The 23,471-nt window shown below is 47.8% G+C and overlaps 4 protein-coding genes and 1 pseudogene across 7 annotated transcripts; 2 read left to right on the plus strand and 3 right to left on the minus strand.

The window, feature by feature from the left end:
- The first annotated feature begins 557 nt into the window (after positions 1-557).
- LOC103647757 (cell division cycle 20.1, cofactor of APC complex-like) lies at positions 558-3,174 on the plus strand (annotated as a pseudogene).
- Positions 3,175-6,447: 3,273 nt separating this feature from the next.
- Positions 6,448-7,814, minus strand: LOC100191323 (uncharacterized). Its single transcript, NM_001136757.1, has one exon. The coding sequence runs from the start codon at positions 7,583-7,585 to the stop codon at positions 6,509-6,511; it is 1,077 nt and encodes a 358-aa protein (NP_001130229.1). The 5' UTR covers positions 7,586-7,814; the 3' UTR covers positions 6,448-6,508.
- Positions 7,815-11,019: 3,205 nt separating this feature from the next.
- Positions 11,020-13,247, minus strand: LOC100278273 (uncharacterized). The gene is made up of 2 exons (NM_001151601.2): positions 12,926-13,247; positions 11,020-11,391 (listed from the first exon to the last, which is right to left on the minus strand). Exons 1-2 carry the CDS (start codon positions 13,188-13,190, stop codon positions 11,156-11,158), a joined length of 501 nt encoding a protein of 166 aa, NP_001145073.2. The 5' UTR covers positions 13,191-13,247; the 3' UTR covers positions 11,020-11,155.
- Positions 12,924-19,244, plus strand: LOC103647758 (uncharacterized). 3 transcript variants are annotated; one of them, XR_002267350.2, is made up of 4 exons: positions 12,924-13,795; positions 14,522-14,871; positions 15,367-18,674; positions 18,764-19,244. XR_002267350.2 is itself a non-coding variant. In XM_020548584.2 (3 exons), the coding sequence occupies exons 1-3, from the start codon at positions 13,579-13,581 to the stop codon at positions 18,259-18,261; spliced, it is 3,462 nt and encodes a 1,153-aa protein (XP_020404173.1). In that variant the 5' UTR covers positions 12,924-13,578; the 3' UTR covers positions 18,262-19,244. The 3 variants fall into 3 exon arrangements, 1 of the variants encoding a protein (XP_020404173.1); XR_002749974.1 differs by having other exon boundaries at positions 18,770-19,244; XM_020548584.2 differs by having other exon boundaries at positions 15,367-19,244.
- Positions 19,245-20,391: 1,147 nt separating this feature from the next.
- On the minus strand, positions 20,392-21,774 carry LOC100192691 (Remorin family protein). 2 transcript variants are annotated; one of them, XM_008668881.3, is made up of 2 exons: positions 21,054-21,774; positions 20,392-20,951 (listed from the first exon to the last, which is right to left on the minus strand). In XM_008668881.3, exons 1-2 carry the CDS (start codon positions 21,642-21,644, stop codon positions 20,757-20,759), a joined length of 786 nt encoding a protein of 261 aa, XP_008667103.1. In that variant the 5' UTR covers positions 21,645-21,774; the 3' UTR covers positions 20,392-20,756. The 2 variants fall into 2 exon arrangements, with proteins under 2 accessions (XP_008667103.1, NP_001131368.1); NM_001137896.1 differs by having other exon boundaries at positions 20,395-21,699.
- Positions 21,775-23,471: the final 1,697 nt, after the last annotated feature.

The following is a 23,471-nucleotide window of genomic DNA, read 5'->3' on the forward strand; positions in this document are numbered from 1 at the left end:
CACGGCTCCTTGCCCCCACCGTGTCACGCCCGCGGGGCCACGGATCTCGCCAACACGCCGGTGGATCTCTCCCTTCCCCCGTCGTGCCCCAGGCCCTGGTGCGGGAGTCCGGGGAAGCGAGCGTCGGCTCCTTTAGGATTGGGTCGTCAATGCTGCTGGGCCGCGGGGTGACGCTTCGCGTGCTCCTCTTCAGCTCTCTGTGGCGCCTGCGGGCGCGCGCGTACGCCGCCATCTCGTGCATGCGCAGCGCGGCGCTGCCGGTGGCGGCGTCCTGGCTGCGCCTCAGGAATACCCATGTCCTCCTCCTCATGGTCGTCCTCTTCGCCCTCTTCTTACGGAAGCTCTCCGGCGCGCGGTCTCGGGCAACGCTCACACGTCGGTGCAGGCAATACGAAAAGCTCACTTAATTCTCCGTGCGTCTTTTTTGCCGTTAATCTTCTTGTTTGATTGCACCATCTTATTTTGTGTTTGATTCTAACCTGCTATTGGTTAATTAGCCTTTTAACTCCATCGCTTCTGCTGTTGTGCTTGCCCTCTTTTTTTTGTTTGCTCTAACCATGGACGCAGGCTCTCACTCGATCTCCTCAGAGAAGAGCCACGCCGCCGTGCCCCGGCCGCCGCCGCAGGAGGCGGGCTTCCGCCCCTACATGCCATGCTGAGCTCGAGATCTTGTAACCCGTCGGCCAAGTGCTACGTGAGTCCATTCTCTTGCTACTTGGGCAAGCATGGTGGGTGTTCGATGGTTTGCCTGACCAAGTTTGTCTGGTTCTCCACTTCTTCTCATGTGTTGTGTCCTGCACGGCGACAGGTTCATCCCGATAGGTCGGCGATGGACATGGACATGGCACACTACCTGCTCACATAGCCCAGGAAGGATAAGGAGAACGTGGCGGGCATGGTGGCATCCTCGTCCAAGGAGGCATATAGGAGGCTGCTCGCGGGGAAGCTGTTCAACAACCAGACACATATCTTCGCCTTCAGGAACAAGCTGCCAGAACCCGAGAACATGTCTATCACCAATGTCGCTTCCTCCAACCTGTAGGCCGAGCCGGCCAAGCAACGGCGCCACATTCCCTAGGTACGTGTAATAGCTCTTCTGATTCCGCATCTAGCAATCTTATGCAACGGTGTAGTGGCATATGAAAATGGTGGATCACTGATGTGGTTGAGTCAAAATATATACAGTCTGCCGAGAGGACCGTAAACGCACCAGAGCTTGTTGATGACTACTACCTCAACCTGCTTGACTGGGGGAGCAACAACGTGATGTCCATTGCTTTGGGAAACACCGGGTGCCTGCGGGATGCATCGAGCGGATCCACATCTGAGCTTGTGACCATCGATGAGGACAGCGGTCCTATTACCAGCGTTAGCTAGGCTCCTGATGGTCGGCACATTGCTATCGGGATCAACTCGTCCGACGTCCAGCTTTGGGACACCAGCTCCAATCGATTGGTACATGCACTGTCCTGCTTCATCCGAAAATTGCAATGCACATTCTCTGTTGCTGAATTAAATTGTTTTTTCTATGCAGCCGAGAACACTGAGAGGTGTGCATGAGGCAAGGGTAGGCTCGCTGGCATGGAACAATAGCATCCTGGCAAGGATGGCAAGATTGTGAACAATGACGTGAGGATTATAAACCATGTTGTGCAGACATACGAGAGGCACATTTGGGATCAGGGCAGCAGCTGGCCAGGAGGTGTGCGGACTCAAGTGGTCTGGAGCAGGGCAGCAGCTGGCCAGTGGAGGCAACGACAACCTTCTGCACATTTGGTATTTTCTAGCTGCAAGGAGAACTAGCTGCTTGTAAATCATGATGGTGAAAAATGGGCAAAGCACAGGAGAATTCTTAATCCTGCATTTCACCATGAAAAAATAAAGGTATTTTCTAGATGCTTGTTCTATAAATGGATAATTTTTTTTAATATTTTACATTGCATTTGTGATACAAGTTCCCTAAATAGACTACTGGTGTTGTTCTATTCACAGGGGATGATGCCAGTATTTTCTACTTGCTGTATTGAAATGATTACTAGATGGGATAATTCAATGCCTTCTGAGGGATCTTCTGAGATAGATGTCTGGCCTGAGTTCCAGAATCTTACTGGAGATGTTATCTCAAGAACTGCGTTTGGGAGCAACTATCAAGAAGGGAGGAGAATTTTCGAGCTGCAAGGAGAACTAGCTGAACGCCTCATCCAATCTGTTCAGACAATATTTATCCCAGGCTATTGGTTTGTTACGCTTTCCTCTACTAACCAGCAGCAATGTTTTATTCAAGTGAAATTGCATATCCAAGCATTTCAATACATGAAGATTTGTTTCATCAATTACTCCTTAGCCCTATTCATGGTTTTGTAATTATAAAATTTGTCATGAAATAACATTTTTAGAATTGTTGGCGTTTTGTACTAAAATTGGTTGCTCAAGTGTCAAATGGAAAGAAAAGATTTTATAAACAGATCAGCATAGCAGAATGCAAACCTTCCGTGATAACAACGTTGAGCATATGTAGGTTCTTGCCCACCAAAAACAACAGTAGGATGAGAGCAGGATACTAAAAACAGAGAAACACAAGGATACTAAAAACAGAGAAACAAATGTGCTTTCAGTTGGAGACCCGCTCTCCTCCTACATTTTCTAATGTTCAATGAGGTATATTGCTTTCAGTTGGAGAACCTACAAATGTGCTTTTGGTCATTTGGCACCTCATGACTGTTTTAGCTTGTTCCTGTCATTTAGTCTTTTCATTCTGTTATGCGACTCTTTTACCTATATGTTGAAATTTGTCTTTGGAGCATATGCCTGCAGAACACCAGTTAACTGTAGGTTCAAGCTGAAATTCTATAATAGCTTTGGTCTGAGTTAAATCGGAGATCGACAAATTAAGCGGGTTTATGAGTTACGAGTTGATGTTGTTGAACAACTAAACAAAACTGGTTTTTTTCTCCTACACATGGCAACTCTACGGGGCATTTGATTATCTCTTGAAGGGGAAGTCTAAAATAGAATTTGAATGTCCTGGATCATTTTGTATGCTAATTTTAACAAATTTGTTTGCTGTAAAGGAAGCTCCAGACAGAGAAGGCACCGACGGCACTAGGACCTAATTCTCAGGCCATCAAAGCAAACACTGTCCAGTTAACTGGTCATAACATTTTTTTACAATAACAGATAGGTTCATCACTATTATATAGAATATTGTTGGGTCGTATCAGATCTCTTGAGCACTAAAATAATCACTTTCTTCTCCTTATTCATTCATGGTCTTAGTTTTTTTCATTTGCTAACAGTAGTTTGCTGAGAGTCGAGATTATAGGAGCCATGGATAAGACAGAGAGCTTCTGGTGGTAGAGCTAATGGTGATGGATCCAAGAAGACGGAGAACATGTGATCAACCTAAGGCAGCTTCAGCTCCAGAGGCAAATACTGAACTTCAAGTAAATATTGATGTATGTTGAATGAACTTGTTACTTATGGTACAGTTTGTTACTGTGACATGATCTTTTTAGATGTTAATAAGATAAGCTTAGAATAGAGTTAGTCTTCGCACATTCAATATTTCACATAAGCTCTACGTTTTGTGAATTACATCCTACATCCACGTAGACTTCACGATAGATCCTCTCATTCTTGTCCGCCATGGTCAAAAAGGAAGCCCATAATACCATAAAGCAAACTCGACAGTATCACTAACTTGTGCATATCCTTTTTTTTACAGAAAGGAAGGTCCATTACTCATGCAAATGCTAAGAGCAAGAGTGAAAAGTTCCCTCCCCTCGTGCGGTTGGTGTCTCCTTGGATGCTTCAGTACCCTTTTCCTCTGTACTCTTTTAATGCTCCTGGTGGTATATATGGAATCAAACATTTTCGAAGGTGAAGAACGGGTAAGTTCTACAATTCCATTGATACGATAGTGACATAAAAGCTCAAATGTTTGTAATATTTTTCTTTTGTGCTAAACATTTTTGAATCATGCATTCTGCGGTGGGTTCAATGTGACAAATGTGAATGCTAGCAACACCAAATTTGTGCTCTATTTGATGGAAGAAGGAATGATGAAGGACAAGCTGAATATACTTGTCCCAATTGCTACGTTGAGGAGGTCAAATGTGGGTTGCGCAAACCTTTATCATAGTGTGTTGTTCTTGGGGGCAAAAGATTTGCCAAGAACTGTTCTTAGTGATCATATAGAAGATCAGCTATTTAAACGACTTAAGCAGTGCTGGCAAAAGTATTGATGAGGTTAGTGATACCATGCAGCTGCTGCAGGAGAAACAAGATCATGCTTCAAATTGAGTGTATATTATTTTGCGAGATTGAGTGTATACTATTTTGCGAGGGATGCACACTATGAACAATGCTAACATCTTGGAATTCGATATCACCACCATGCTTTGTTTTTCATACTTGTTATCTAACCATAGACTTTGTTTGTATTGGTCGAACAAAGAAGGTAGCGATAATTACGTCCGAAAGTCTGTTTCCGTTATTATATGCCGTTGCAACGCACGGTCACCTAACTAGTATATTTTCTATTAGCTGAAAAAATATGAGGAGCCAAGACCAAATCAGCCGCATGCATATAGGAAAAATAAAGAAGCCCGTTTCTGGGCCGAAATAAAGCGCGAGAAAGCAGCTCGAGGGAGAGAAGAAGAAATGCAAGGTATATCTGCATCGTTCGTGCATCACGCAACCGCAGCTATGCTGTGCTGTCTTCGGTCTCCCACAGTACTACACTCCCGTTTCTCCAATGCGTCCGACCTCATTTGCCTCGTGTCATAAATCCAGCGAACTGCCAACTCGCGCTCGCGGAGTAAAAGGGAAAAGGGACGATTTGAAATGGGTAGCCGTTGCGCGGCTGCTGCCGCCTTGCTGTTGCTGCGCCGTGTGACTGACTGTCTGTGCCCCGACTGCCCTGCTAGTGCAACGGTCGGTCTACCTGCGATGAGATACGGAAGATGCACCTTCCTCTTGATGCGTGCCGCTGGGGCTACAGATCCATACAGCTGGCGCATTCTAGCCGTTATAGAGACAGAGGAAGTCATGGCAAGTCACACCATTGTCTGCAGCAAGCACAGACATGCCAACCAGCCTAAACTTCCGGAGAATTAACGCATGTTTGGAACATACCGAAGCCTGAGTCTCTCTTTCAGTCTCCCAGGGTCTCTGCTTCCACGACCCTGTCTGTAACGCAGTTTGGAACTTTGGTTGGATCCTGAGCAAAAAGGGTAAATTAGAAATGTGTCACTTAGCTTTTGTAAAATTAGATAGCTAACTTACTTGGATGCCACTACATGATATCTAATAAATTGAAAACATATCGAATGCAAATCACGTTTTTGGTGCAAAACTCGTGTAAACCTAATAAAAAAAGTTTCAAAAAAAATATGAAACATAAATTTGACCATGAAAATTTGTATATAAATAAGATAAGTTGAGATATACATTCATGTTTTTTTTAGAATTTTTTGAAACTTTTTTTTAGCAAATTTATACCGGGTTTGTACCAAAACTTGTTTGCATTCGCTGTGTTCCTAAATAAATTAGCTTTCTAGTTTTACGAAAGTTAAGTGACATGTATACCATTAATTCCAAATAAAAGGATATGTTCATATCTATCAGTAAAAAAAATATCCTTTTCGGTTTTGTAAACCAGTTGTATTAGTGAAGCTAAAGCTGTTTTTATAGGTATTTAGTAAACCTGCTTCATAGGAAAGATAGTAGAAAGAAAGCTAAGAGTATCTCAACTGTTTACATAAAATGCTCTCAACTTTTTCATAGTCCTTAAAAATCTATCATCTGTACCTACAAATAAAAGTTTTTTTGCCTCCCCATAAATAATCTACCGCTTTAAAGGATTTATTGAAGAAAGGATTAAAATCTACCGTCACTAATTTTTTTAATATCCTTTAAAACTGATTTTTAATATCCTTTAAAACTGATTTTTGGAGTTATTTTATAGAGAGCTCTTGGAGATTCTGTAACACCGTGTTTGGATCAGTATTTAAGGCTAAAATTTGAAATTGGAATTGGCAGACCCAAATCCAGCGTTTGGTTGGTCACGGAATTTGTTGTTCAGAAACCTCCTCTGTTTCTATGACGAGCAGAGCCTTGGGACGATTCCGAGACAAGACCCATATTCATTGGAAATCTTGTCTCATGCCACCACATTAGCATTGGATTTAGGCCTCATTTCAATTCCGACCTAGTTTTGGTATTGGACACATTTCAAATCTATGGTCTTCTTAGTTTTTCAATACGTGAGAGGAGCTAAATAAACAGTTATTTGAATCTGCTTGACCTGAGAGAATCTGAAAATGGCTTTGTAAAGCTACGGTACAAAAGGAGCATCACCGCCGCTGTTCTCCATGCTGGCTCTCGTTACAATACACCTGCTCACCTGCTGCTTGCCTGATAGATGATTCAGGCGCAACTTCATATAAAAGAAGAGGGAAAAAATGATTTTCCATTTAGTACGTAAACATCCTTTTTTTTTCATACATTAGGCCGATCGGATCGAGACCAGATACACAGCACACTCCACCAGACAGTACACGTACACAGCTGTCATTTCGTACACGCTTAACTGCTCAAAGATCAACCGCGCGTGGGCGTGGCTAAGCATATTAGCACCGCCACCACGCGGCCGTACCTTTTTTTGTCTATAGCTAAACCAGGCACCGTACCGTCGTCCTTCAAGATTGGGACACGAAAAGAACGCCGGCGAGGGAGAGCAGAGCAGAGTATAGAAAACCATGGCCACCGGCTCACTCACTCCAGGTCCTGGCATCCCGCGAGCGGGGTCCCTTTGCTGCACTGGTTGTGCGCGTACGGCTTGCACCCGTGCTTGATGACGCCGTGGCCCTTGGGGAGCGGGCCGCACAGGCGGTTGTAGCTGAGGTCCAGCTTCTGCAGCGTGGACAGGCGCTCCAGCGACAGCGGCACGGTGCCGCGGATGAGGTTGTGGGACAGGTCCAGGTACGTGAGCTCCGGCGGGAACACCAGCCTGCTGAGGTCGAAGTTGAGGTAGTTCCACGACAGGTCCACCTTGCCGATGGGCCGGCCGGCGGCGAACAGGTGGGAGGGGTCGCCGGTGAGCCTGTTGTGGGAGAGGTCGACGGTGTTGATCTCGTCGCGCGCGTCGTCGCGCGGGATGGGGCCCGTGAGCTGGTTGTAGGACAGGACCAGCGACCGGAACTGCCCCTGCACCAGCCCCGCCGGGATGGGGCCCGTCAGCTGGTTGTGCCGGAGGTCCAGCGACCGGAGGCTGGGCAGGTCGGCGAACGCCGCCGGGATGCCGCCCGTCAGCCGGTTGCTGGAGAGGTCCACGGAGTCGAGGCCGCGCAGCCGCGCCAGCGACTCCGGGATGGCGCCGGACACGTTGGTGTGGGAGACGGTGAGGAACTGGAGGTTCGACAGCGCCGTGAGGCAGGCCGGGATGGCGCCCGTCAGCCCCGGCAGCCGGAACAGCGTCAGCGACATGAGCTCCGTCAGCCCGCCCACCGCCGACGGGATCTGGCCGCGCACGTCGTCCGCGCCGTCGATGAAGACGTTGTTCACGCGCCCGGCGTCGTTGCATCGGAGGTGGTCCCACGCGCAGCAGTTGGGCGACGCCGGCGTCCACGTCGACAGCGACGCCGGGTTGCCCAGCGCCTGCTTCACGCTCAGCAGCGCGTGGATGTCGCGCGGTGAGCAGGACCGTGCCGGCGCCGCGGACGCGGCCACGACCAGCAAGACGGCGAGGAAGGTGGTGGTGGTGGAAGCCATCCCGCTCGTGTGCTGGGAGATGGCTCTCGAGTGTGGTGTAGTGTGGGGGAGTGCGGAAGTGAGGCGCACGGAGGCAGCTATATAAAGGGAGCGGCCTGACGAGATTAGTAAATCCTTTCCTTTCCCTGCCTTTTTTTTGAGAGAGAGAGTTTTGACCACCCACCACCGGACCGGGGCGGCGCGTGCGCCAACTCCGAGATCGCCAGCAGTGTCCGTCGCGAGCACAGTGGTATGGTCCTGCAACTGGCACGGTAGTGGGTTCTGTTCGCCGGCGCCGCGGCCTCGGTGGGGCGCGCGCGATTGGTGCGTGCATGAGTATAGCATGAGGCGCTGCGGGCCGCGGCTTTCGTCCACTACGTTCGCCGGCCTGCACATAATTGGACAGCACAGTGTGGCGCGGCCCTGCACGTTGGGTGAGTAAACGCGGGGTACATGTGCGTGCTGGTTTCCAAGAACCGAGATGGGCGTCGCCTAGCTAGCTAGGTAGCATAGCACCTGCCCTGGATTCGCTTGTCCCGGTTAAGCTTAGCAAGGCCTGGATCAAAGGACACGCACGCACGCCACTGTTTTATTGGGATTGCTTGTCTAAGTTATTGGACAAATTGAGGGCATCTGTTACGGAGATTGTTTAATCCAGACCCCCCCAGAAAACGGTTATGAAGCTTTGTACTAGTGCTGTACAAGAACAGCCTGTAATGCGACCACAGCTCACGTCTCGAAAAGATCTCTGGTGGGAGGTCGGGTATGTTCGTTCATGAAGGGCACTAACGTCACTGGACGTCGTTACATTCAGTGCATATATACGCTGAATCTGTGACCACCAGCAGCAGGCCACCCCGGGCCCTGCCGCTCACGTTCAGACAGGACGTGCGTGCCGCGAAGCGTGTGAGCAGTAACACACATCTCGGCGCTATGTGGCGTCAGAACCGCCCATGCATGCCGTGCAAAATCATCTTCTGATCCCCGCAACAAACAGAGCTCCGTCGGGCCCCTCCTCTGCAGCTCGCGCCTCGACCGAGTTATCTCATCTCATCTCTGGGGGGGCATTGCGTATTTTTCTTGAAGCTTTCCGCAGCACGAAAGCAGAGTCCTCCCATGTGAGAGCTAAATGATGGGGGGCCATGGATGGAGGCGTCCGACAGGGTTCAGGCCGCGCACGAGAGCGCATGTGACGGAGAGAGATGGAGCCCCGACGACGAGACGAGACGATCGGGGTGCGATTGGCGAAGCGAGAAAAGGGAAAGGATTCTTTCGCCCGCCTCTCTCTGGGCGCGGCAGGCTGCTGCTGGTTGATGCCGCGAGCTTTGCTTGATGCTCTGCGCTGCGCCTGGCCGCCTGCGATCTCGCTCCAGCTGCGCACCACATGGCCTGGGGAGTGGACACCGGGGCTGCGTTGGCTGGCTGGCCCTTGCCGTTGCCGGTGCTCTGCGCTCTGATGATCACCACCAGTTCGGCGAAGCGTGCACGTTACAGCATCGTTTAGATCGTGTACCGAGCGGCGAGTGATCCACGATGGTTTCAAGTGTTGGGTAGGACCAGATTTGGCATTATCACCGACCAATAAGAGCGATCGGCATCTACTTGTCCCTAGCCACATACGACGTGTGTTGGGTAAGCTCGCAATCAGTCCCCTGCTCCAGCTCTCAGTCTCTTCAAGGCATGCACAGGTGCGCCTGCTGCGAATTCCTCGCGTAATTAGTGAGGCAGCATCTCCTTAAATGGTCACAGTCAGTGAACGGTCTCATCAACCCTCGCACAAAAGCATTACTGGCTGGCTGGCTAACACACGCTGAACGATGCTGTAACGCAGTCAGGCCGGTGGCAAGATCTGAAGAAACTGCAGAGTATAGGATTCCACCGCCACCGCCGCCGCGGTAATAAGCAAAACCGGGTCGAGAAAAGTTCAAGTGAACCGCTATAACACCTGCTACCATCACGTGCGGGTCGAGAAAAAACCTGCCGATAAAAAAAAGAAGGAAAAAAAATCTTACTGCTACACGCCAACGATCGACAGCCGACAGGTGTGAAAAAAGAATACGTACAGGGAGCCTGGGGCATGGACACGTACCCGCCACTCGTTCGTCGCCTCGTGAGATCTGCAGGCCCGTGCAGTGCACCGTGCCTGGCCTCCCGTGGCCTGTGGTAGTAGGACGGACAGGCTCCGGCCGGACGCCAGCCCGCCCGGACGCCAGCCCGCCCGGCCGTGCAGGCCACGCAAGCACACACTGACACACATGCATGCATGCTTGCGCGCGGATCGCGAGCGCGCGCGCGCGCGCGGCAGACAGCGTGTGAAACGTTTGCTTCCTCGCTACTGCGCCCCGGGCCCGCACCCATCATGGCTTCGTGACAGCAACGGCGACCGCGACCGGTGATTCCATCGAGGAGGAAGACGCCGAGAGCAGCGAGCTCCCGGAGGACGGATCTGATCCTCGCGCGCGGCCGCGGCCGCGGCCGCGGGTCCGGCCGAGCTGCCACCCCCAAGCCCATCACGCGCCCGCATGGGGGCGAGCCGGTCGGGTCTCACGAGCGCGACCGCGCGAGCCGCGGGCGCATGGGGGCGGTGGTGCGCTCGGTGTCGGAACGAGGTCCGGACACTTGTCCCGGCCCACGGTGGCCTCCGGATGAGAGATTGAGAGGTGCATGGATCTAGCTAGCTAGGGCCGCCGCCGACGAAGCTCGCACATGGCGGGGACTCTCCCGTCTCCCTCTAGATCCCGGCGGTGGCAGGGCAGGGCTAGCCTTCTTCCTGGAGCATTCCAGTTCATGGCGACGTGGAGGCCTCGAGGTGAAGCCACGTCTCCTTCAGCAGGCAGTGTACTTCGTTTCACTATTGCTCCTGCTGCACCGGCGGCAGCTTCCGGGGGACCTGGACGTCCAACACGGACACGTCCCGTGCTAAAGATTCGTGAAGCTATATCTAGCGGTATACTTTTTAAAATTCAGAAGAAGGGAAAAAAATACCGAGCACGCGGCACATGCGAGACGCTGGTAGCTGGACTGCACATGGCGTGGCGACCGAGGGAGGGGGTGAAGCATGTTCTTCGTTCGGCTAGATTAGGAGAAAAAAAGCAGAAAAAGAAAAGAGAAGAGGACTGGAGAGGATAAAAAGGAAACAAAGAAGAACACCCGATCACAAAATGCAGCTGCCATCTTGTGTAACTTTAAAGCAAAGATGGAGGAGCTAGCATGCAAGACACACATCAGAGCTCGCAGTCATGTAATCCCACCGGATAATGGGTCACTTGAGAGAAGCAGTATGACGCTAGTAATAATGTGTGAGTCCACCCACTGTCCACACAATTAAATAGTCCATTCCCACCTGGGACACATGTCTTCATCATCAAAACCGTATACTGTGTGTATTGTGCTGCGCAGAAAACTATTCGGACGGCCTGTCTGCTGGATTGACTAGGGCCGTTCTCTGGATTCTTTCAGGCGGTGGATCGACGCCGTCCACGGAGGGTTTTATGTACAGGTTGAACATGACGTTGGTGAAGATGGTGAGGATGACGAGTCCAAGCGTCGAGAACGCCACGTATGTCGGAGAAAACTCTGGCAGCTCGTCGGCTGATGATCCCCGCCCAGTTATCATCGTGGCTCGGTCCAGGTACGGATCTGTTTCAAGCAAACCATACATACACACATACAGTAACATGGCGTTCAGAAAGGCTGTAATCGAGCGGCAGCTGTAACGTAATTTGAGCTTTGTCTGCTGGTGTGATGCCTCAAAGAAAATCCAGTGTGCAGGCAGCAGCAGCAGCAGTAATTAATGTTCCCTCCATTTTATATTATGAGACTCTTTAGCTGCTTTTTTTTAATACATTGCATTCATTGCATCTAAGTAGTGTAATATGTACTCCTCTGTTTCAAAATATAACTGGAAATAAATGTAGACATAGGTGAATTAATGAATATATATTTAGTCTAAAACGAATTACATTTTTTTAGGACAGAGGGAATATTCAATTACATAATAAAAACTATGTGTTTAGAAAAGCTATACCATCTTATAATTCCGAATTGAGGAAGTGGTAATCTCAGTCTTCAGGTGGTTCAAGAGCAGTAAAGGTTTCTCATTTTTTTTCTTGCCAAGCATTATTCTATAAATGTTCGACCTTTTAAAAAATGTCTTCTAATCTTTTGACCGATCATTTAAAATGATAAACACATGGCAACACTGCTTCCTCCGTATTCCCTAAAGGTGTGTTTGATTTAAGCAATGAGGTGGTCCACTTTTCTCATCCTTCAATTTTTTTATTTGGTTTGTAGAATAGAATGACTTGATCAATCATCATCTCAATTCTAATAAGATAATAATTAGTATACATATATGAGGAATAATTTGATTCCACCAAAATTTATGGATTGAACCCATAATATATCACTTATGAAGCATAAGTTGACTCCACGTACCAAAATACACCATAAGAGCCTTTATAGCCTGTTTGGTTTGAGGATTGAGCTAGTTCATCGTCTTCTCACTCCTTACTTTTTTGTTTAGTTTGTAGAATGGAATGAGTTCATTCATCATCATCTCATTCCTTATAGTTAGTTAGTTAGTACTAATATGAGGAATGAGGTCATCCCACCAAATTTAAGGAATGGATCCATGATGCACCACTACATTTTGGATGAAATGATTACTCAAACCAAACACCCCGTTAATCGACACTGACACACTGCCCATGAGTTATCGGCACGTAAGGCAGTACGGCAAATTCAGCTGCACCGATGTAGTACGTAGTGCGTACTGTTCTACTGCTATTTACTCTACCTACTATAAAGTGCCAGGAGTTTAATACAATTGTGCAGCACACTGCATGCTGAAGCATTCTCGCAATTTATTGAGTACCTAAAACCAAAGTTCCTACAGAACACAGAGGACTGCTCCATGTCTTCTATTCTATGCCGTAGCCCGTAGGTAGGTCAAAACTACACGGTTTAATGCTGTTGCCGTTTCAGAAAACAAAGATTCATGCAAACAAAAGCACTACTTCAGGCGACAGACTTGTACTCAGCATCAGTTGTTGGCATTAAGGAAGATACGTCAGGAAGTTTTTCCATTTCAACCAGAACTGAACGATCAGGAGAAGTGGACGCAGTGAACATAAGCTGAAATGGGTGGGCAGAGGCTGTAATTAGGAATTACCCGGAGGAGGAGGTGGCGTTGGCGGCCGCATCTTGGGCTCGACCAGCCCCTCCAGCAGCGCGTCCAGCTCCTCCAGCCGCTTCCGCGTCTCCTCCGGCGTCTCGCGCCGCGCCGCCTCCTCGCCCCCCTGTCCCGCCGACGAGAAGCTGATTACCCTCCGATGCGTCCTCCCCCTCCACTCACGCACGGACCGGACAAGACCGGCCGAAAACGCACCTCCTCCTCCGACGGCGCTCGGAGCGAGCGGGCGGACTGCCACCTGCATCCTTGCCAGAGGTCGCCCCGGAACCCAAGTGTCAGCAGCGGACCTGTGGACTGTGATGTCGCGAGCGCGCGCGTGTGTGGATAACGATTTTGACCGATCTAAACGGGCCAAATGGATCTATCAGGTCTTTGACCCACATTATTTCAAGTAAGTTATTAATGGGCAGGAATATGGCCCAAACAAAAATCAGAGTCCACAAGGGCCTATGAAGACTAGATCCACAGTCAGAGTCACCACCAGATTCGCGTGTAGGGAAAGCTAGCGGATCGCTCGACGGAATCCGGAAGGCGGAAGCCACCGAGGCGAGCGGCGAGCGCACGCACCGGCACAAGCACCACACCGCCGCTACCGACTCGACCATCACTCACCCAATTCGTGGAGGTGAGAGATGGCGGCGTCGGGATCGGGAGGCAACGAGCCCAGCGGACGGCCCTGGACTGCAACCAGCACGTGGACCCCCGGTCCCGCCGGCGGGGCCGTGGCGGACGCTGTCTCGTTTGAGACCTCCGACGACGACGCGGAGGCGTCACCGGCGGGCGTCGTGCTCTGCCACCCGTCGGCCGACTCGGACCGCGACATGACTCCCTGCCCCTGCGAGGTCACTGGTGAGTCAAAATGATTTGGAGCTTTGTTGCGAATCGTTGATCGGATCAGTGCCCACTCTGTTGGGAATTGTTGTATTGCGACTTGCGTTGGGCAGCGTCTGAGCGAGCAAAACCCTTGTATCTAAACCGAATTGGGCATCGGCTGTTTGGGTTCTGGGTCTAGTGCTGTGATTGTTCCATTGGGCTGGAACTACTGTGTTATGCTTACTTTGGATACACACAAATGTTTTGGGGTCCCTTTGTTAATTTGCATGCTGTTGGTAAGTAACTATAACAACTTGTTGAGATGCCTAAACCCTGCTCATAATGTTAGTACAGACTACATAAGTTGATGTATTAATGTATGATCACTATGTCAGATATAGCGTGTCCATTTTCTGTGCAAGGAGTGATGGTTAGCTAAGCATAACACTCTGATGCTTCTTATTCGGTCCATGGTCATAACTACAGCATTTGGGTAGTTTCAGATGGTATGATACTTTTGAAATTACATTAGCTGGTGTTTTACATCTATTATAGCTTAACATTGTTGGATTATACTTTACCGTGGAATCTGATTATGGCATTGTTTCTAATTCAACTTTGATAGCGTCATACCTGGTTTTGGCATCTTCTATTGTACCTTTGAACCATTAAATTCTTATGGAAGCCTTTAGTAGTGCAAATTTGCAGACAGTTGCACTATCATCTTGTATACACGAAAACTTATTCAAGGATTTGATGCAGTTAGTTTCAGGGGAAAGTATGAGATTCACAGGGTATATGTGCGAAGCACGGCTCGGATATATGAACTATACCACTCTCCTGATGCAAAGGGTACCAGCAAGGATTATCTATGCACTGTGCGTTGTGGACTTGCTGTTAAAGAAACACAGTGCTGTGGTGAAGAAAGTATGTCACAGTGGACTGGCAGTGCTTTAAACAGTGACAAGCGTGAACATGAGGCAAAAAGTGTAAGCAGTGCAAGTGATGAAGATAGTTGGGTTGATGTCAAGATTCCAGAATCTCCTGCAGGAAATAAAACACCAGAATCTCAAGAAAGGAGTGTGATTCGAACCTGCCGAGAAAATACTCTGGTATGTAATTCATTTTTTTTGGTTCTGCACAATAAACATTGGTTAATACTCATTTGTCACCAGAAATTTTTACTTGCAGTGGTTTTGACATAGATCGGCTGAACTGTGTCAATCCTGTAGAATTAATCCAATCCACAACAGCATCAAAAAATTGATTTGAATGCAGATTGTAGATTTGTCAAACCGAGGGGCATTAAAATTTCTGTATACCTCTGAAATGAAACGAGGAAGTGTTGGGAGATAAGAGATATTGAATACCAGAGATAACCAGATCAGTTGTGTGTTTTTAATACTTTGTATGAGTTTGTTAGATAAAATAAGGATGCTTTTTTCTTTGTTAGGAGTTTCTTATTGAGTTCTTTTCAAGGTATCTGAAGCCTTTTTATTAGCAGTACTTTTAGAGAAGTGGGATTGATGAGCAGGCAGACTTACAAGTTTCAACTTTGGATGTAGTAAAAACATATTTCTTATCTTTTGTTATCATATGTATTGCAGCCACACTATGAAGCTACTGCTGAGATGACTGATGTGAACCCATGTGTATCTCTTACTGTACGTCTTCTATCACTTCAGTCGAAGACATCCGTGCACATTGAGGAAATCTACATATTTGCTGATCCTGTTGAGCCCACCGATGATGTTTCAGTAAGAGGTCCTGTAAACATGGGAGGTAGTTCTTTGCTGGCAATGCTTGTTCCTGGCCTTATGCAAATGTCTAAATCAAGGAATTTGAAAATCGATGACAGTTATTTTTCTGACGGATCAAGGAATCAAGAAAGCAGCAAATGTGAAAGCTTTACACAGGAAGCAGGGCCATGTAGCACAAATGATTCAAAACATACGTCTGCAGGAATAGAAAATGGAATGAACTCTACAGTCGGTGTTTCAGCATCTGATGATAAAAGCAGCCAAGGTGAATTCCATTTCAAGGACCCAGATTCTCTTCCACTCCCTGTACAAACATTAGAAAGTACACAAGCGCCTTCAGTGAAGAACCAGCATGAATTAAACACAGGTTATCTTGCTAATCCCATCATGAGTGAAAACCTTACTCCTTCTAATCATATTGAGAGAAAGCTGGACACTCTGCTTTCGAAGGTAGAGAATATGGAATTATTTTGCTCTAGGTTTGAGGACAGCATGATAAAGCCCCTTGGTAGCATTGAGGCAAGGCTTCAGCGACTGGAGGAACAGTTTAGTTCGTTCGCTGTTGATATTCAGTCTTTGAGAGATTATTCTGCATTTAGGTCAGCACCAGATGGTATGCCTAATACAAAGAGCTCACAGGAGGAAGCACATAATGATGCTAATGATAGAAGTACTTCTACATCTGACAGGAAGCCAGGTTTAGTTGTCAGGGCGCCAGATTTTGTGTCAGATGATTCATGTGGTTGTAATGTGATAACTAATGGAAGCCGTGTTAATTGTCATGGGCCTAATGTGGTGCCAAGAATACTTGTGAAGGCCCCTGATTTTATTTCCCAACCTGAGTTAACGGATGAAAACCTCCATGACGGACATGCTCTATCTTCTGAAAAGGAGTGTAAGACTTCCCCAGGTTTAGTTGTCAAGGTTCCTGAACTCCCAGATGATGATGATGATGATGGAGTCGAAGATAAGAAACAGGCAGAAGTTTGTGGTGATGGTGATGATCACACAAGGTCTGATGATACTCTAAGGAAAAGCACAGCTGGCAACACCAAGAGCAAAAAATCTGTATCTATCAATGGCGCGTTGGCATCCGCATTGGAGGCATTACTCACTTCTACCATAGGAACATCATATTCAAAACCTACTATTTGTGCTACCAGTAATTTAAGTGCTGAAAATATTAATGGTTTCTTCAGTTGCTCCCCTTGTCCTGAAAAAACTGGCGAGATGTCCACTAAAGATGGTTCAGCTGTCCAAATTCTGGGTACATCTGGTGATCCAAATTTGGTCGGTGCCTTCATATCTTCTCAGGAAATTGATACAGCTCCACATAATTCTCTCTCAAAGGAAATGTTGGATAGCAAGGTTGAGATAAATGAACAGAACTGTGACATCAATACAGAAAATGTGGCATTTGTTGCAATCACAGAACCATTGGATGTTCCCTCACAGGCTGATACAGTTGAGGAATCTATTAATGATGGAAGTTGGGTGAATAGACAAAACTATGGTTCTAATTTGAATGCAATGCCTTATGCCATGAACGTTGAACCTTTGGATCCTCCTAAGCCTCCTACAGTTTCTGAACCTGTTGATAGTGGAGTTCAGGTGAATGAAGATAGACCTTCCATATCCTTGGTGGAGTTTCTTGCAGCAAGGAATGCTAGCTCTTGTAAGAATGGTACTTCTGAGGTATGCCTTGGTAATGTTGCCGCTGAAAAACTGTCTTTTGAGAGAACATCGGCTGGAGCTGGTAAAAACTCGAAAAATATCAGTCAGCTTCTAGTGAAGAAAGCTCTTGAGGTTGATGCGGACAAGATATTTTTTTTGTTTAGTGTACCCATTGGGCCAAAATTTGAAGGATCAAGCAGTCCCACCCCCAGAACTAGTGGGCACAATATTAATAATACAGAAGAAGCTGTCTCAGATAAGGAATGTGGCGTGAAGGATACCAAGAATGGATTTAGGCCCTCTTTGGGGATGGACTCTATATTTTCTCAGTACCATGCTACAGATTCTAAGAAAAATTTGAGTGAGAACAGCAGTTCGGACCGGATTCTAGATGAGAGTTTCTCAAAACAGAATGGAGAACAATCTCGGTCAAGTCTGAGTAGTATGGTGTCATTTAGTGGAGCATCTGCCACAGAACCCGTTGTTCCAGGGAGTGGCACATCGGAAAATTACGTGGAAGATCTTACAGGCGTTAGAGATCGTCCTGTTGCAACACTAAATTCTGGGGAAGAGCTCCAAAAGGTCTGTGATTTACTTTATGAGTTTAAGGATGAAATGTTGAGGGCCTCCGTAGCGAAGTGTACAAATAAGAGCAGCCCGTCACTTGAAGCTTTGCTTGCTGAATCATCTGATTCTGAAGCGCAAATCTCTGATCTGGAGGGTACTGACAGTGGTGCTGGCATTGGCTCCGGTCGACTGTTTAGTACACTCTCATCTTCAGATGACGATGATGCTTCTGCTGCGGACGAGCCTTTAGTTGATGTTGCTGACCTGACTACGCCACCAGAGCGATATACTTCTGTCCCCAGCGACGAGCCTCTGGTTGACATAGCTGACCTGACAAACCCTTCAGGGATAGATGCTTCTTCAGTGAATGAGCCTCCGGCTGATGTGGTTGATCTGCTACATACTTCAAACGAGCCTTTGGTCAGTTTGGATGGTCTGCCAAACCATCCAGAGATGTGTTTTGGTGGGAGCAGTGGAGAACATACCGACAGTCTTATTTAAAGGATAAGGCCATGCGGTACTGATAGTTCAGAGATGAGCGGAACATATAAGTCCATGCGGCTGATGTGAACGACAGTCTCATATAAGTGTGTTCCAAGTTATGCATAAGTTTTTGTACGTAAATAAGCCTTTGTGTCTGCATCAGTTTATACTAAATACTATGAAAGCAGAGTAACTTTGGTTTTGGGTTGCTATTCTCCCGTTTATGTAAATCCATTACAACTAACACTTTGCCGATATAACTTTTTACTGTTGCACGTTCTTTTTCAAGTTCTGAGCATTGCAGGAGAAAGCAAAGTTACTACTTACCAGACGCGCCTATATTGGTACCATTTCAGTTTGAAGTGATGTCACATTGTCACCAGACCTGAGTTACAATCATGATGAACAACATCTAGACCAGACCAGACAAGGTATGGCATAACTTCACTGCGTGCTTTATTAGTATGTACAGTAATTTATTGCAGTAAACTCGTGTCATTTAACCGCTGGCCTCTGACAGTGACAGGTTAAGCTCGGAACATGCTGTGTTCTTTTACTTTCGATGGAACACGCCATGTTCCTTCCATAAGTAAGCGAACAGAAGAACAGGCGGCGCTCTGTTCACATGTGAGCATGACTGCCACCTGCTGCGCGCCTGCGCTCCGTGTATAGAACACGGGCTAGCCCTGGTCCTGGCGAAGTCGTCCCGCCATTAATACGAGACACGGCCCGGCCCGGCCCGTGCGGCCCATTAGTGGGTCCGACTCCGTCTTCGCTCTGTCTAGGTTCAAGGAATAGGTTATAGGAATCCATGGATTCGCATTCGCATCCCCGCGAGATCACAAACACAAAGAGACACAAGAGAAACAATAGTGGATAAACTTTTCTCTTGTTATTTAGTATGAGAAGGTAGATGCTTATGATATACAAAAGTAGAGCCACTTATGGATATGTTTGATATTGTGCACTTAACCATCGTATGGTTTCTTAATATTATACCATTTTGTCTTCTCTTTATAATAGTATATAATACTATATGTGTTACCATTACATTTACTCACATGTTCAGTATTAAAAAAAGGATAGATAGCGTCGGAGGCTCTCTATGACCGGTAGTAACACTGTCTCTAGTAGAGCGTGTATATAGCAATGCAAAACTGTTTTGTAGTGTGGACTATATAATTTATAGAGTGAAGTTTGGGATAAGAGATGGAATATAGAGTCTGCTGCAGATGACCTTAGAGAAAAATAAAATTGCGACAATACTTCTGTCGTAAATGTAGAAAGTCTGCATGAAACTTATAAACTGGTTGCTCAGTGATACAACTTGTCACAGATGCCCTTCTCAAGAATAACTATTTGGAGCACATGAATATTTTGAGTTGTTGTGTTAAGCTGAGCCGATCAGCCGAACAATAAATGAAAAAAAATCTTGCGTGCACACTATACTAGACACCGTCTTTTGTGCACTACTGTACTGTACCACACTCAAGTTGAAGGCGACTTTTTTTTTCCTGATAGGGATATGGATATTGTTTAGCACCTCCTTCTAAAACGACTAAACAAATACACTTGTCCTAAAGCATCATATAGGGGTGTTTAAGATGACTCTAGATTTGTGGAGCTGTATTTTGTAATATCAATTTAAATAGTTTCAAAAATATTTTTAATCTAATAATAAACAAATTGATTTATCTAAATATCTTTAAAGGCTTACACCTCTATCTCTACGATTTTCTGGAGCACATAATGAATTGCTCCACTAACTCCACTAAATTTACTAGAGCTGGAGTTGTCCCAAACGTACCCATAATAATGTATAACTAGAAACAGATGGAGCACTACCTTTTTGTTAGACTATTATCATGCTTATTGGAAGTATGGATCGGAATTTATTAATACAGCGACACGAAGACCTAGCCCTATCACCCGCCTCCTTTTTGCAGAGGGCACTTTCGGATAGGATACTGTATGTTGATGATGAGTAGTACTATTCCTCACGACTGAGTCACTGAGGTGATAGGTGACGACGTTCGAATAGTCAGAAACAGCTTTGACCTGTCCTCACGACTGTGGTTCTAGCTCAACAGCAAAACTGAAGTTCCAAGTAGTGAAGCTCGTCGGTGCATGCAGCAGACAAGCACAAAGTTTACACTTTACACAGTGGTAATGGACTTCCATTATCTTGTTCGTACTGACATACACAGCTGTTGATGACGAAATATCAACAAAATACAGGCAGCTCTTGCCCTCAACACTCCGGCAGAGCACATCCTTCGTGTACTGACATAAACAGGAGGGAGAAGAAAAGGTTACAAATCATACATGTGGACACAGCACTAAAACAAGCGTTCCACACAGCTAAGCACGGCACTGATCACTCTGTCTGATCCCGTGGAGTGAAGCGGTGAACGATGCAACTGAACTGCACAGGCGGCGGGCGGCGACGACGAGCAGAGCAGGGCAGAGGAACTGGTGAAGGAGGAGAGGCCCGGTGGGCGGTGGGGGAGGGTTCAGAAGAAGGAGCGCTTGGCGGAGGGCGCCCTCCCCACGGCCCTCATGAAGTTGGCGAGCTCCAGCACCCGCGCGACCTTGGTGCCCCGCTTGGCCTCCGCCGACGCGCGCTTCGCCTCCGCCTTGTGCCGCGCCCTGGCCACCTCGTTCTGCGCCTTCTCCATCGCCTTGGCGCGCTTCTCCTCGAGCTTCCTCTGCACATTACATGCGTTGGTATCAGTCAGCAAGCACTGGACAGTTCGGACGACGCTAGTCAGTGAGTGTGGAGGTGTAGATCGATGCGATGGACTGACTACCTCGTACTTGTTGAGCCAGGCGCCGGCCTTCTCCACCTGGTCGCCCTCCCAGCCGTTGATGACGACCTCCTCGCGCTTGAACCGGTTGTTGACCTTGGCCACCTCGGCGATCTGCCACGCGGCGATCTTGGACTCCACCTCCTCCTTCCTGACCTGCCCCACGGACACCCCACCGTCGCCGTTGGCGTGGGCGGCGCCGGCGCCTGGGGTGGGCGGGCCCCGGGCCCGGCGCGGCGACGGGATGGGGTTGCTGTCCGGCACGATGGCCAGCGGGTTGGTCTCCTCGTCCTCGGCCTCCCCGAGCCTGTCGGCGGCGGCACCGTTGGCGATGGCTGCTGCGGCGGCGACCATGGCCGAGAACTCCCTGCTCATGGTCGGGAAGGGCTCGCTGGACGCGGTGTCGCTCCCGACGGACGCGTGCCTGCTCCGGCGGTACGACGAAGGCTGGCTCGGCGGCGGGCTCAGCGCGTGGATGTCCCTGAACTCCGCCTCCTCGTTCTCCCCCACCGGCTGTAGCCGCCTGTCCTCGACGACGCTCCTCTCCTGATGCTCGCCGCTGCTAGTGCTAGCCGCCGTCTGTTCACTCAACATGTGGCTCTCAACGCTAAGCCTCTAGTAGCGGCCGGGAGAGACCATCTGCGGCTCGGGTCAGCTGCTGAATAGAATGGTGGCGGGGGGCGCCTTCTTAAATAGAAGCCGGAGGCGGTGGCAGTTCAGGACTGGAGTAGAGCGAGGACCGTTGGCCGTCCTGGATACAGTTTCCCAAAGGAGATGTTCCGTTAGCTAGTATGGGGATTAGAGACGTGGTCGGCCGTGTCACGTCACCGTCACACGACGCTCGGAGAGGCTTTGCTGAAATTGCTGTGATGAAATTGACCGCACGCAGTCACGCCCTGGCCGGTGAAAGTGAATTAGCGTGAACCCCGCGTGGGCCCGGACCACTGATAGCTCTCTGCTCCATCGATGATACGTAACAAATAAAGGGCGCCCACTATCGTCACCATTATTATTTATTATTTATTTTAACCCGGTAGGCACACACGAGACGAAACGAACAAACCGGTCAGTCGGGAAGCAGGCACGCCGTCCACCTACTGTCTCCGTGATCCATGGATGGCATGCAGCAGCCATAGTTCTATGACATGTTGGCCCTCTCCGTAATCAACGAAAGCTGGAACCAACTCACTCGATCGTTCGCTTTACAGGTACTTGTAGGAATGTTTTTTTTAAGGTTTGCATTTCGCTTTTGTGTTATATGTGGTCGTCGAAGTGGAAGAAACAACAAAGTTCAGTGACAAGGAGACAGGGATGATCAAACATGCTATGCTGAACAATATAAATGTGAAAACTTAAGTGCGATAGAGATACAAACTCATATCGATGATTCTTATACTTTTATCAAGATGTTAAGGACCATGCAAGATTCCTCCTAATCTTTATTAGGGCCCTATGCATGAGAAGAAAGCCTACAAGAGAGCCAAACTCAATCAATACTCTAATATATAAAGCACCAATTTCTATGGTACCATAGTTTTCACCATCTTCGAGCTTCTCCTCCTCCCCGCCCCATTTAAATGGAAAATTTTAAAATTATATATAAATAGGAATTGCAGCCAACAAAAAAAAATGCGCGCCCACCACGTCAGCATGGAGAGCCATGGTGGGGTCAGACACGGTTGTCGGCCGGAGATGCACAGGGCATAGGTATAGATGTTCAAACGGGCCACCCGGCATGGACCCGGCCCGAACCCGTTTCGGCCCGGTACGAATAGGGCCAGGCCAGACACGACCCGTTGATGCTTTGGGCCGGATCGGGCTGGCCCATGTGCCTAGGGACATGCCCAAACCCGGCACGCACAGGGAAAAATCGTGCCGGGCCGACCACTGGCCCGAACCAACAGTAGAGCAGTATATAAATACATACATTTAACATAATTAATCATATATAATAACATATTATTTACATATATTAAGACAACAAAATTCATTTATCAATTCACAAGATAATATCATATTAATACAAATATGAAATGATCACTCAGCCTGCGTCTGTATTTATGTATGCATTTATTCTGCTTAGAATTAAATGTATCAATATTTATGTATGCATTTTATATATGTTTGGTCGCGTATTTAGTATTTACATATTATGAGAGAATTAAATGTATGTATTTATCAATGCATTTATATTATGTTTGGCCGGGCTGTTCTCATGCATGTGTTCTGCGTATTTAGTATTGATCATTTAGCAGGCTGAGTAATGTATGTATTTATATACAAATATGAAATAACAGTCCTGACCCATTTAATTGAATTGGGCTTACGCTACACTGCATTTGTGTTCAAATACGCGGGTCGCCGTCGGGCCGACCCATTTATCGTGCCGGACCAGGCCTCATACCCGGTCCGCTAAATGGA

The sequence above is a fragment of the Zea mays genome, chromosome 2 (assembly GCF_902167145.1).
Source record: "Zea mays cultivar B73 chromosome 2, Zm-B73-REFERENCE-NAM-5.0, whole genome shotgun sequence".
Classification (NCBI taxonomy): domain Eukaryota; kingdom Viridiplantae; phylum Streptophyta; class Magnoliopsida; order Poales; family Poaceae; genus Zea; species Zea mays.